This window comes from Erythranthe guttata, chromosome 2 (genome assembly GCF_056151865.1).
Source record: "Erythranthe guttata isolate IM_541 chromosome 2, IM_541, whole genome shotgun sequence".
Classification (NCBI taxonomy): Eukaryota; Viridiplantae; Streptophyta; class Magnoliopsida; order Lamiales; family Phrymaceae; genus Erythranthe; species Erythranthe guttata.
The window spans coordinates 2,064,231-2,078,716 of NC_142534.1; the positions used below are offsets into that span (position 1 = coordinate 2,064,231).

The 14,486-nt window shown below is 34.7% G+C and overlaps 3 protein-coding genes across 3 annotated transcripts; 2 read left to right on the forward strand and 1 right to left on the reverse strand.

Moving 5' to 3' along the window:
* The first annotated feature begins 1,875 nt into the window (after positions 1 to 1,875).
* LOC105957344 (zinc finger protein AZF1) lies at positions 1,876 to 3,087 on the forward strand. Its single transcript, XM_012981270.2, has one exon. The coding sequence runs from the start codon at positions 2,024 to 2,026 to the stop codon at positions 2,894 to 2,896; it is 873 nt and encodes a 290-aa protein (XP_012836724.2). The 5' UTR covers positions 1,876 to 2,023; the 3' UTR covers positions 2,897 to 3,087.
* A 4,513-nt stretch (positions 3,088 to 7,600) lies between these two features.
* LOC105957343 (uncharacterized) lies at positions 7,601 to 8,745 on the forward strand. The gene has a single exon (XM_012981269.2). The coding sequence runs from the start codon at positions 7,810 to 7,812 to the stop codon at positions 8,608 to 8,610; it is 801 nt and encodes a 266-aa protein (XP_012836723.2). The 5' UTR covers positions 7,601 to 7,809; the 3' UTR covers positions 8,611 to 8,745.
* A 2,881-nt stretch (positions 8,746 to 11,626) lies between these two features.
* On the reverse strand, positions 11,627 to 12,925 carry LOC105957342 (uncharacterized). Its single transcript, XM_012981268.2, has one exon. It carries the CDS (start codon positions 12,760 to 12,762, stop codon positions 11,941 to 11,943), a length of 822 nt encoding a protein of 273 aa, XP_012836722.2. The 5' UTR covers positions 12,763 to 12,925; the 3' UTR covers positions 11,627 to 11,940.
* Between the last annotated feature and the right edge of the window lie 1,561 nt (positions 12,926 to 14,486).

Consider the following 14,486-nt stretch of genomic DNA (forward strand, 5'->3'; position numbering starts at 1 on the left):
CATTTCATTGTATTAGGAAAAAGTCATTAACAAAAAATATATTGTGGAATTAATCCTAATTAATCCATTGGTTGATGAATGATGACGTCATGCATTATTTATGTCTTAGATTTGGCTAACCTCACTCACTTTATTATTTCCCAATCCATCTTTCTTAATTACTCCCTCTGTCCGATATTATATGTCTTTTTAGAGAGTTTTTCTTGTCCCAAATTATTTGTCATTTTAGATTTTCAATGCATCATTAATTGCACTATTTTCAATTTTACCCTTTATCACTCCTAATTACTTAGTTGTAAAACAAGTAATGTCAAGGATATATTAGTATTTTCCTATGTTTTTTACTATAATCTATACACATTTATTGATTTTCTTAATATGCGTGCAACAACCCAAAACGTCATTTAAATTGGGATGGAGGGAGTAATTAATTATAAATACTAGGGCCCCATTTGGTTGCCAAAATAAGCCATGATTAATTAAATAGTTGGAATTACTTTGATGTTTGGTATCCTCAATAAATTATCGGGTCGACCCGCCAAAATTATATAATCATGGCTTATCTTTCCTTCTAATGAGTATTTTTTTTTTTTTTTTGACGTTTCAAGATCCAATGAAATAATTTTATCTTGTCAAAAAAACAGAGCCTAAATAGTAAATATAATCATTTGCTTGTGGAGTATTTGGTTTTTCCAGATAATCTTGAATTTTAATATATTATCAAGTATGAATATTTTTAATTCCTTGTAATTTAAACTTGCCACTTATACAGTCCTTTGAATTTTACTTGTCCCATACATTCAGCAAAACATCCATAAAACTCATCTACAGTCGCCACGTGTCCTGTTTGTTTTTCTTTGAAGACTCACTGGTATTAAAAGCGTGCCACGTTATACTCGGTTGCCTTTCCCTAAAGTATATGCTAAGGTTGTGTTTAATGTAATTACGCTCTGAATATATATATATATATATATATATTATTTAATTTATTTTTAAAAAAAAAAAGAATTTATCTAATATATTTATATTTAATAAAGAAAATCTCCCTAAACATCAAGCAAAATTCAACAATTAAATTAATAACAACTCATCTCCTAAGCCAAACGAGCCCTAAGTAGGTCACTTTAATTAATGGTTAATCGACTAACCAACGTTGCAGATGACGTCAATTGAGAAAACTAAAAAAGAAAATAATAATAAATAAAGTAAAAGTGAGAGAAAGAAAGAAAGAGAAGAGTTGGCGATGGCTAAGTAACAGACACGTGGCGAATATTTACAATAAACAAATACTGGATATATACTTCTCTGTTTCACACTGGATAGCTTCCTCCCTCGGTGTATTGTTTGGTACACGCGGCGAAATATTCTTTAATTAATTTAACTCCTTTTTAATTAATTATAGACAAAATTAATTACAGCGCATGCCATTGGATTTTCCGCAATCACTAATCAATTATTACTGTCAGTAAATTCCACGGTTCTGATTTATTCAACTTTTTAACCACACGCGTGGGTGATAATTAAATTAAGTTAAAATAAAATTAAATGAGGAGAAAAAAGGAATATAGTTTTTTTTTTTTTTTTTTGACTTGGAAAAGGTCAAGTTCCACTCACACAGTCTCACTCCCACTAATATTTGACCTCTAAATATTATTATTTTTTTAATTTTTAAAAGCCACCAAATCAAGTGAAGAAACCCAAACAGAAAAGACGTGTGATCTGTCTTTACTTGTCTAAATAAAACAACTATTTACCAACCTTTTTTTTTAATTTAATTAAATCCAAATCCTTTGTATTAATAATAAAAAATAATAAAGAAAAAAAAAAGAAAGAAATCCTATACAACTCCTCCACCGCCACTCCTCACGCCACTGCCAACCTCTAAATCCACTTCTTGTTTTCATTTTTTTCTTTATATATATTATTTATTTATAAAACCCTTTCTCTATTTCCTTAATCACTCTCAATTCTCTCTCTCTTCTTTCTCTCTCTACACTCTCTCTCTCTTGTTTCGCATATTTGAATGGCTCTTGAGGCTGTGAACTCTGCACCCGCGGGGGCGGCGGCGCCGCCGCTCAGTAAAACCCGCCGCTTCGAGTCGTGGAAGAAATCGGGAGCCAGAAGCTCCAAGCGGCAGCGGATGATTCAACCTGAAGATGAGTATTTGGCCGTCTGCCTCGTCATGCTCGCCAGAAGCGGCGCCGCTCCTTACCCATCTCCCCCCGCCGCCGGAGATACCAAACAGGCAGAGGGCAACGCATCTCCCGCTCACATGATCACCGCCGCCGCCGCCACCGGTGAAATCAACAAATATGATGGTAATAACCCTGTCTCTCCCATAACCACCACCACCGCCGCCGCCGCTAGTCACTCCACCGGAGAAAGCACACACAAAGGTAACCCTGACGTCGTTCCAGAAATTTCCGCCGCCGCCGCCTCACCGGCGGCCGTGGCCAATCCGTACAAGTGCAGTGTGTGCGATAAGGCTTTCGCTTCATACCAGGCGCTCGGCGGCCACAAAGCAAGCCACCGCGCGAAGCCCCCTACCGCCGCCGCAATCAGCTCAGACGACAGAACCCCCTACACCGCCATCCCCGCCGCCGCCTCAAATTCCACCTCCGCCCTCAACCCAAGTGGTAGGCTTCACGAGTGCGCCATCTGCCACAAATCCTTCACCTCAGGTCAGGCTTTGGGCGGCCATAAGCGGAAGCACTATGAAGGCGTAATCGGCAGCGGTGCCGCTAAGAGCCGGACCACTTCTTCCAACGGCGGCGCCACCAGTGATCAGATGACCGCCGCCGCCGTGATCCGGGATTTCGACTTGAACGTGGCGCCGCCTCCAGAATTGATGTGTGATGAAGAGGTGGAAAGTGCTCTGCCGCCTTTATTCGAATGAACTATTTCACTATCTTTTTTTAATTACATATCTTTAATAATAATATTTTTCAGGAGAATTATTTTTTTTTTTCCTTTTTTTAATTAGGGTTTAATGTATAGGGGTCAAAAAGAAAAAAAACAAAAACCAAAAGGATTCCTTTATGATTCTTTTATTCAAGATTAATGAAGTTTTATTTATTTTGTTTCTCATATTCTTTATGTTACAATTTAATTTGCAATTGTTATTTGTTTTCTTCAATGTAATGTAAAATTAAGTTCAAACTAACTATAGGGTAAACTCATTCAACTCTCTCTAACTCATAGTTTTGTTTGCAAATAAGACCTCATAGAAATTTTTCAAACTACTTTACTCCATACTTCTAAATATTTATTACACTTAGCTTCACCACACTGACGTTACGAAGTCTACGTCACTTGTATATAATATTTTTAGTAATTTGTTTTTCTATTGTGACTAAATAGTACCGCTAAAATTCGACAAGCACGAGCTTTTCTTGTTTTTTAATCGAAAGTAAGTTCGCAATATTTTAGGATTAATATTGCTAAATGTCAAAGAGTAGGGAGTTAAATGTAAGAAATCTAAAATAGTAAGGAGTGTAGTGTAAAAAATTCTCATTGAAAGTTGGCACCAAATTAAAGTATGTGTAATTATCCAAAGGTATTTGTTTATTTTTTGTTTTATTATTTTGGGACATTATAAATATATGGATGAAAGATGGAAGACACTATGCCTAGAAAGGTGGAGAAATTGTGGTTGACACGAAGATGCCCACGTGGCACATGCTCACTGTCGTTGAATTCTCATATTTCAAAAAAAAAGTTTTTTTTTTTTTTTTCTTTTTACAGTAAGTAAATTAAATTTACTCGAAATAAATAACAAGTAATTTTAATTGTTGAATTTCAGGGGGGGGAAAATTAAAATAACATAAAATGGAAGAAAGAAAGTCAATTATATACTACTATATATGGAGTGAATAGCCACCACAAGTAAAACCATGCCAGCACACTTGTATGAATCTAAACACCTTTTGGATAAACCCTGATCTAAATTAAGTTAATTAAATGTGATTAACAAGGAATTAATCAATCATTAATTAATTAATTAATAAAATGGGACAATCGTATTACCAAACAATAACCTCTTTTTGAATGTGCCTAACTAACTATGTGTCACTCCACAGAAATAGTATGTGGCATGAGCTCTAATTACGTGTTGGTTTGAGTCATTTTGTTAGGTCATTAACAAATAAGTACATTTTAATTTGTTTAATCCTGATCCATATAAATTAATTAGGTGCTGATGATGATGATGTCATGCCTTAGCTTGTGCAGTCTCTCACATAATTGGCTAATTACCTCACTCGCTTTATTTAATTATTAAATATTCACTAATCTTTGGTGGTGTAATTAATTAGGGACTTTATTTAATCATTTGTTTATGGAGTGTGGATGAGGCCATGCATTTTTGTCATTCTCATCATACTTCATATAGCGACTCGTTTCTAGATAAGCTTGAGTTAGATGATGAAAGGGAAATTTAATTTTCTAGCTATGGGTTAAATTTGAAAGTGAGAATTTAATTTTGAGGTCAAATTTTATATTTAGAGATAATTGGCTAAAATTTCCTTGAAAATATTTTGTATACCTAACAGTTTATCGGGATATTCTGAATTTGCTAAAAAATCCATGGGATAGCTTAATTGGACAGCTTAAAATGAGAATAGAAATCTTAGACTGATAATAGACAACTTAGTTGTAGCGTTTCGAGTTTCGACCGAAGATAGATTGAAAATGGACAATTTTGGAGAATTTGGACTGAAAATAGACAACTTATATGAAGAAAAAAAATTCCAATGATGTTGTGCCGGAAATTAGGCGGTCGACGGCATATATGAGTTGTGGGGAGAGGCAGAATAGTAGAAGAAATGCTATTTTTCAGTCTAAAATAATTATTTTCTCTCTAATTAAGCTGTCCGAGGGACTTTTATCAAAATGCAAAAATGTAATTGCACTGATTTGAAAGGGTATTAGTGCTCAGGGATGTTCAGCAAAATACACCTTATATTTATGGTTTATATTTTCCATCTAGTTTGTATGCTATCGTACAAAATCGAAGATTTATCCAGTGTACTTATATGACAATGATAATTAATTCCATAGCTAAAAAAAAAAATCAAATTATTATCGAATTCGATTGTTCGATTAAAGCTCGATTGGATTTCTTATAAGCTTAAACACAATTCAAGTAGCTTAATTAGAATTAAAAGAAAATTAAAACTCAACTAAAGTTGCCACGTGTGATGTTGATTATGCTTTAAGACATGGACAGAAACAACCATAGTTATGACAGCTCTTAAAATGGAGAAAGAAAGTCATAAAGTAATTAATTAAGTTGGAGATACAAAACAAACACGGCAGAGTGAAGAGAGATAGGCTAATTAACAGACACGTGGCGAATACTATGTTAATTCATTCTTAGCCAAAACAAAAAAAGGGAATTTCCAGAATCACTGCACCCAAAATCCACTTGCTTGTACGGTTAATCCTCTCATTCACACTAGAATATGCTATTTACTTATAAAATGAATTTGTATTTTATTAACTTTTCAAAAGTAAATTCTCATAATAAACCTAAAATATTTCTATCTTCTTCAGACGTGATTTGATTTTTGAAAGATATCTATGTTAATTGGTGAGGTCTAGTGCTAGTGACGGGCTTGTTCTAGAAGTGGAAATCGGACAGATTGAGTCGGAATTAATTCTTTCAGAAAATTCATTTTTTTTTTAATCAGAATAGACGAATTTGGGAAAATATTCCAATTTCCTCTCATTTAATTCATATGCAATATGATATAGCTATTAGGGTTTTTTAATTGGCCCACCAATTATTCTTTATATTGGGTTATTAAAGATGGCCTAAAAACACGTGAACCTATAATTAAGTAAGCCAATGGGTCAATTTTATTACTGTCTCCGTTCTTAAATAATTGTCATCTTTCACTTTTCACAAAGATTAAGAAACTCAATAAGTATATCTTGATTTTAGAAAAATTATATAAAATTACTAAAACAACCTTCAATATTTAATGATTTATAAGAGAAAATTAATGAATAGGGTTTCATTAATAAGGTTAAAATAGGAAAAATGCATTTAATGCAGTATTGAAAATCTAAAGTGGCAGATAATATGAAACAAAAATATTTTTAAAAAAAGATAGTTATTGTGGAACAGAGGGAGTAGCTTATAAGCACATTAGTTTCCTTAATCCTATTTAGAATTCCTAATCTAACAAGAATTTTACTAATTTAAATATAAATATAATCTCTATAAGTCATGACTCAATTTTACAAGCTACATGCTAGTACTTGAATTTCCTAGAAGTGTTATTGACAATAACTATGATTCAATGCAAATACTCGGTACGACGTATAACTTTTTACAAGCTATATACATATATATCATTGATTGTTTTATTGCGTGTTACACCTATTTCTTGGAATATTAAATAAGCCATGTCCTACATTAGATAACGACTAAGGTTATACAAGTGGTATCAAAGTCATGGCAAATCTTTAAAATGTGGTGAAAATTGTCGGAAATTCTTGGTGTCGAACAAATATGGTGAATTCTCGGTGCGCAAATAGTAGATGACTCGAAGAGCTTTAGATGGAAGGCTTAGTGTTCCTTTGTTCGAGGTTCAATGCACCGAACAAAGAAGGTGTGAGTCCCAGAATGCAAATTGAGTGGAGGCTTCGGATGCCCTTTGTTCGAGGGGAGGATTGTTGAGGTTCAAACCGAGTCTCACATCAATTTAATATGTGAAAGGTTAATCCTTTATAATAAGGGGTTAATAATTCTATTGGTACGAAACAAAACCCAACAGCAAAACTAATTGAGTTTGATTCATATTAAACAATATTATACTATTGTGGAGTTTGTGTTATCCAATAAGTAGCAAACACAAATAAACTCCAAAAAGAGGATTTGCCTACAATTTGATTTTCCTATCATGTGTGAGTTGAAAAACAAAATATAGTTATTTTGGTAATAGACATCGTAATAAATAAATATATATAAATTTATAAATGAATTAATATAATACTAATGTTAATTTTCAGTGGAAAAAACTCATAAATAAATCTTAGTCTGTGATCAGTATTAAATATATGAAAATCTGTACATAAAAAGTAGCAGTGGTAATAGAAGAAGGCCTAAAGCATATCTAAAAAGAATAATTGCAACGCAGGCCCTTAGATTTTCCGGGATGTGTAAAATCTGATTTCGGATTTTCCTTTTTTTCCCTTTTGCCTGATCAAATCAAATATTGGATATTGTCATTTAATTAATCTATCACAAAATACAAAATCAGGAATATAGTAATTACATCTCAAGCCACTAAACAATTACAATTTAACCTTTTTAATCTAGCTTTCTTATTGGTCCAAAACAAAAGAGCACTCATATATTTTAATTTGACTTAGAAAAAGTCCGAAGAGAAGCACAATTGCTCAAGTCAAGTCGGTCATCACTCACCTCTCTCTCTCTAGATATCTCTTTCTCTCACACACACATACACACACTTTCTCTCTCACACACAAACACACACGCAACTCACCTGGCCGCCATTAGCACCTCAATTTCCGGACTCCCACTCATATTTGTACTAAAATTATTCCTTTTTTTTTCTTTTTTTTTTTCTCTTTAATTGTTTCAATAAACTAAAAGAAATTTTATAATTTATTATTTAATGATTTAAATAATAAAACTTTTCCTATTTATAATCCAATACTACTTTCTTCACCAATCAGTACACTATATATTTCCACACAGTCAGTATAATAAAAAATTAATAAACCCAATTCTAAAAGCTCATCCCATATTCCAATTCTCTCTCTCTCTCTAGAATTTTTATGGCTGTTGATCGGTCTCTGAATTCTGCGGCGCCCCTCAAAAAACCCCGCCGTTTTGACTCTGTTGATCAACCTAGGGGCGGCGGCGGCGGTGGCGTGGTCGTCGTCGGCAAGTGGAAGAAATTATCCAGACGCTCGGGGCGAACCAGGCGGAGGCTCCCCCCGGAAGGAAACGAGCGTTTCGCTGCCTTCCTCCTCAGGCTCGCCAGAAGCGGCTGCGGTCCTCCCCCCGCCGCCGCCGCTAATCACTCCACCGGAGAAGCGGAACCGACTGGTAACAAGCCCGCCGCCGCCGCTCCAGCCGATCATTCCGACGTCAAGATATCTAAAGAATCAGTCCCTACTACGCCGCCGGCCGCGGCCAGATCATTCGGCTGCAGCGAATGCGGTAAGGGTTTCAGTTCATACCAAGCCCTCGGCGGCCACAAAACCAGCCACCGCCTCAAGCTCCCAATCGCCGCCGCAATCGACGGAGACGACGACAGAACCCCCTACGCCGCCGTCATCCCCGCCGCCAAACCGAGTGGCAAGCTTCACGAGTGCGACGTCTGCCACAAAACCTTCGACTCCGGCCAGGCTCTGGGCGGCCATAAGCGCAGGCACTACGAAGGCGTCATCGGCGGCGGATCCACAAAGAACCGGAAAACCTCCTCCAACGGCGGCGCAACCAGCAGCAACCAGATGCCAGCCGCCCCCGCCGCCGTGATCTGGGATTTTGACTTGAACCTGCCGCCGCCTGATGATCTAGAAGTGGAAAGTGCTCCGCCGCCTTTAATTTATTCCTATGAACACTACTTTTAGAACCTTCTTTTTCGATTATATCATTAAAATATTTTTTTCTGGAGAAATATTTATTTTTTTTCCAATTAATTACTTAATTAGGGTTTATGTATACTCTAATTTTTATTTATTCAACGCATCTTTTTTTAATGCCAATTCTCGTAATTCTTTTATCGTTCTTGAATTGATCGTCACAAATTTTGCAGTTGCTCGTTTTCTTGAATGTGATTTGTTGATTCAAAAATCAGATTATTCATTGATATAATAAATAAATAAATAAATAAATCACATAAAAGAGTAAAAGACAGTGTGCATAGAAAGTGGCAAAAATATATATATATATTCAATATAAATTCATATAATATTTTGTTGATCATAGTGAAATTCATCATTATATATTCACTATAAATTTTCACAAAATTACAAATATAGATATAAATATGTATAAATTGGATAGTTCCAGCATAAGTATATGGTGTTATTATATTTCTAGAGTAAATTACGGTTGCCCCTCAATTAAGGTTAAATTATAAGATGTATATCTTGGCTTGTGAATATCGAAATCCAGAAAATTGTGTGATCGTGAAAGAAAATTCATAGATGAATAGGGAGGTTGTAATTCAACAGGGATTTTTTCGTAATTTAACCCGACCCTAATTTTCCCTATTTGTTAAATGTATATTACTTGGGCACTAATTAAAGACTATACCGGACATGAATCTTACTAAAGTCGTTACGCGTTGTTTCAGCTTTGTACTAAACATAATTAGTTTGTTTAATAATAATAATAATAATATAATTACTAATATTTGTTTATTAAATTCCTTCAAGTTTGAAAGTGTGAGATTAGTTGTGAATGACACGTGGAACAGGAGTTTGCCAGGTAAGAATGACGAATCTTACCTTACCCTAATGAGTTGTACTTAAGGAAATTAAGGAGATCAATCAAATCCTGTCTTTGCGTGGATTGGTCGATTTTTATTTTTATTTTTTCTAATGCTTTATGCGCAAGTAACAATAATAATTCAAAATCTTTGAACAAGTGAAGTGGAATTTCTGTAGAAATTGCTAGAAATATGTTGTATATAATTTAAGGGTAAATTACAACTCCCCCGAGATAAAAAAAAATCTACTTATCAAAAAACCCTATATCTCCTACAGTTTGTATATTTCTTACATCAACACCCTTTTATAGGGGTGGATGTAAGAAATTCACTAACTACAAGGGGTTGAATGTAGTTTCTAAAAAATGAAAGATTTTTTCGTAAATAAACTTTATCGCAGGGAGGTGGTTGTGTTTATCCTATAATTTAATTACAATATCAACAACTTTTTTTTGATTTAAAGTCATTGAGAGTAATAGCGGTGCATCTTGTTGTTCGCTATCGGTACGGTTTATGCAAATATATAAATCCCAACTCATGAAGCCGTTTTTCCAGCTCGGCTCAGTACTTTTTATGTCCAAAGTCAACGCTTAGAAATCCACTTTGTCAGCAACACCAATTTAGTATCAAACATAAAGCATTAGCTAACGAAAGCTCTAGATCTACCCCTAACTCGCATACAGTTGACCTACAAGTATTCAACCAAGAATCAACTCACTCGAAAGACCGATTTTTACAAGTGCAGTGTTATATTTTGTTTAAATTATTTTCAAAGTTTAATCGAATTGATAACACGTTGCATTAGTTAACACTTCCTCTTTCAGATAAAATTTATATGAATTATTTAGTAGTTAATTGGTTTTATTTTAACCAAAACCAAACTTTTATTTCTTATATTAATTGGCTAAATAACAAGGGATTGTATTGTATCTACAAATTATGTCTAATAAATCGGGCTAAATTAGATGGGCTTTTGTAGCATTAACAAGCCCGTTTAGATGGGCTGAATTATTCGAACCTTCAATACATGGGCCGGAAACACTCTCTTTAGGCCCAATTGTTTTAATTATCAAATTTATTCTAATATCTAAAGATCTTTTATAATTGCCATTGAACTTTATGCTAATTAAATTTTAAACTACAATTATGTAAGAAATGCATTAATCGGTTAATTAATAATTATGTGCATGGTTAATCCCTCATAATCACTTTGCAAAACAAATTGGATACATTGTACATTAAAAAAAAAAAAAAATGAATTCAATATTAATTCGGTGGTTTCTTTAACATTTATTAAATATTGCATTATTTTTTTCTCCCCAAATAAATTAAATAGAAAAGAAATACGCAAAAGTCTGGACAAAAGTCAAGAGACAGGCTGCCAATAATTACCCACATGCTCCTCATAAGAAAAAGGGGTTATTTGCATGTGAGGACAACGTATTAGTTATCTTTTCGACAATTAATTAACATATTTAATATCTAACCCTTATATAATATAATAATTGTTTACCTGCCCCATATTTTCCCCCAAGTCTCCCAATCAAGTACTTTCTTTCATGTTTCATCCCCTCAAATTAAGTTGGATAATTTATTTTATTTATATATAATATGCCCTCATTTCACACTACAATTATACTTAGTGTCCAATACATGACTAAACATTCTGAATTTTCCTTTTTAGCTCATTATTACATTACTTTATATTTTTATTCACATTCTATATTGTTTTCTAAAATGTATTACATATAATTATTAGTCTTACTAATTATCTATGCACCAATAAAAAACGAAATTTACATAAATAAATATTCACTATGGATGTGTATATTATAATGTGTAGATAGTATATTTGACAACCCAGATGTAGATTCTACAGAATCGATGAAGCACATGGTATATATTCATGAAAATCAGTAGTGGGTAATTAAATAATATATTTAAATTGAATCATAAAGTCGGCAGTCAATTTTGAGCAACTCAAAAGTTGACGAGCCAATTAATTAGTAGGTAGCATGGAGGAATATATTTACAAAATATATATATATATATATATATATATATATATATATATATATATATATATATATATATATATAGTAGTTACATACACCGAAGAAAAATAAGCATTTTAATATAAATTACACAGAGAATAATTTGACAATCACTTTCCACCTTTTATTAAAATAAATTGCAAATTGCAATTACATGATTACGAAACAAATTAAATCTTTATTCTTTGCAACAAATGAAACAATCTTAAATAAAAATAAATAATTAAAAGAAAAAATACACATGCAGCCAAGAACACACACATTCACACACTTGCAATATTTAAAAGTAACGGCATAATATAATATCACTGTAGCCCACCACTGTACGCTTTTGACTGTAATTATTGGAGTTTTGTGGGCCCACCGTGCAAATACCCCACCGCCGCCTGCTCCACCTACTGAACTTTTCCGACTCAGTAAGGATGTCCGGCGCCGCCAGCTCCGGCAGGCGGCGGGGCACCTTCAGGCTCACAAGCTGGTGCCATGATAGGCTTCTTCTTCTTCTTGGCCAAGCAAAACAGGCCGACGGCGAGGAACGCTAGGAAGAAAGCGCCGCCTAATGAAACGCAGACTGCGATTATGGTGGTGTGGTTGTGTCCTCCGCCGCCGCCGCCGCCGCCTCCACCGCCGGGGGTGGGTGGAACAAGCTCGTATGTTGGTGGGGAGTACGGGGTGAGTGGGCCCGGGGCGTATGGTGAGCCTGGGGTATATGGGTAATTCGGTGATGGACCTTCCGGCGTGTATGGATAGTACGGCGGGTACGCCGGCGAACCCGGCTTTGTCGGCGGGTACGCCGGGGAATCCGGCTTTGTCGGTGGGTGTGGGTACTTCGGTGGGTAAGAAGGTGTAGATGGCTTCGGCGGCTTGACACTGGGTTTTGGCGACGGCGCCGGAGTTTTCGGTGGGTAGGATGGTGTTTTGGGAGGGTACGCCGGCGTCTTCGGCGGCAAGGCGGGTTTGGGTGGGTAGTGGGGTGGCTGAGAAGTGGGTGGCGATGATGGTGGACTGCCGCCAGTCGGAGTTGGTGGGTAGTAACTACCGCAGTGCTTTTTGCCGTAGCAAGGTGGCGGCGGGGAAACAGGTGGGGGTGGTGGGGGGTTGCATGGAGGTGGTGGCGGCGGCGGCGACGGTGGTGGTGGAGGAGGGTTGCATGGAGGTGGCGGTGGTGGAGGGGATGGTGGTGGCGGCGGAGGAGAAGAGTATGAATAAGCTAGCTTAATGCTTTTGCGAGGCATTGTTTGCACTAGTGATCGATTAATCTTTTGATAATAATAATCTGAGATTAATCACTTTTTTTAAGCTGTTGGCTACTGCACTTGACAATGAATGATAATGGGGGTATATATATAGACCTAAACCACTAACTAGCTTAAAAGTTGAAATTAATTAAATTAAATTTGCTTATGTTTTTTTTTTTTTTTGGCGCCAAGTGGTAAATATTTATTTAATTAAGACAAGAGGGCATCCTATTTTTTCATTGTTTCCCCACTACAAAATGTATGATTGAATGATCTGTATTTCACTTTCAAATATTAATTAATTAATTAAATCGGTGAATTGATATTTTTAATAAGGTGATTATCGTATAACTTGGACCGGGACAGCGCTAATTAATTGGGTTTTGGAATTAAATATTGGGTGCAAATTTAGACCGGATGGTCTATTTTAATAGAAAAATCGGATACCATAGAATGATTGACACGTTGATAGTTAAAATAAAAATATGACTAGGATTCTAATAATTGAAAAAAAAAAGGAAAAAGAAAACTTTGCACAACCCATAACCCCTCTAATCCTAATTATAATCAGCGTGATTTATTAAGAGTTAAGATTTAAGAGTGCCACATGTTAGTAAATTAGTGTAATCCGATTAATATTAAATATTGGCTGATCCGCTCAGAATTATATTTTGTAATTTATTTTAATTGCAATAAGGACGATGAGACCATATGTAACATGCACATGGGTTAGCAGAGACGGCCAAACGAGAAAACCCCATTTTCCACAAAATTGCATACAAGAATGTGGGGAAGCATGTAAAAATACAGGTGTATTTTTTAAATTCTGAATCTTCATTTAAAACGAGTTTTAAATTTTCCTGGGTGGGTTTTTCTTCATTATTACCAGAAAGTTCCCCAAATTTTTAAATATTTATGAAAACGGCTCTAAAATATTTTCGAATAGCGTTTGGATTTCTGAAACGCGAAAAAACATGTATAGAAGTTTCCGAGCATGATAGATGAGACGAACATATGGTAACTTTAAAAATATTTGATAGACAACGAATTATTAATGGTTGTTACATTAGGGTACGCTAGGGTTTTTTATTATAGTTTTTTTTTAATTTTCTTTTGGGTGACATAATCCACGTGGCTAAATAAATTGGGTAGATGGGGTTCATTCCAATTTCAAGTACCTGTCAGTCAAATTTGTGGGACTTAATATTGGATTATCCAGATTTTAATCATTGACAAAAAGAAAAAAAATTGAATTGCGTGGAAGATTCATGCATATGTTGTCCCCCACTCAGTAGTTTTTGACTGCTGGTGGCTTCATTAATTTAACATTTCCTTAATTTTATTTTTTCTAATTAAAATTACTAATATACATTAAAATAAATATATAATGAATTTATTATTTAATGTCAATTCTTTCTTGGGGGAGGTGTGTAACAAATTTTAAATTTGGATAACGTGAGATAAGAAATACTGTATATATGGTGTTCATATTTTCCTAATATCTGACGTGTCATTGTCTATAACCAAGACAAAATCAAACAAATAGATGTCATATGACTTAATTTGATTCCCCAATCCTATAACCCTAAAGAGTTAAAAACAAAAGGTGTTGTTTATATATATAATTATAAATATTATATTACTGTGTAATGAGATAATTCTAAGCAATAGAAGCAATTTAATATAGATTATAGACTATTAAAAACATGAGCTGGTTTTAT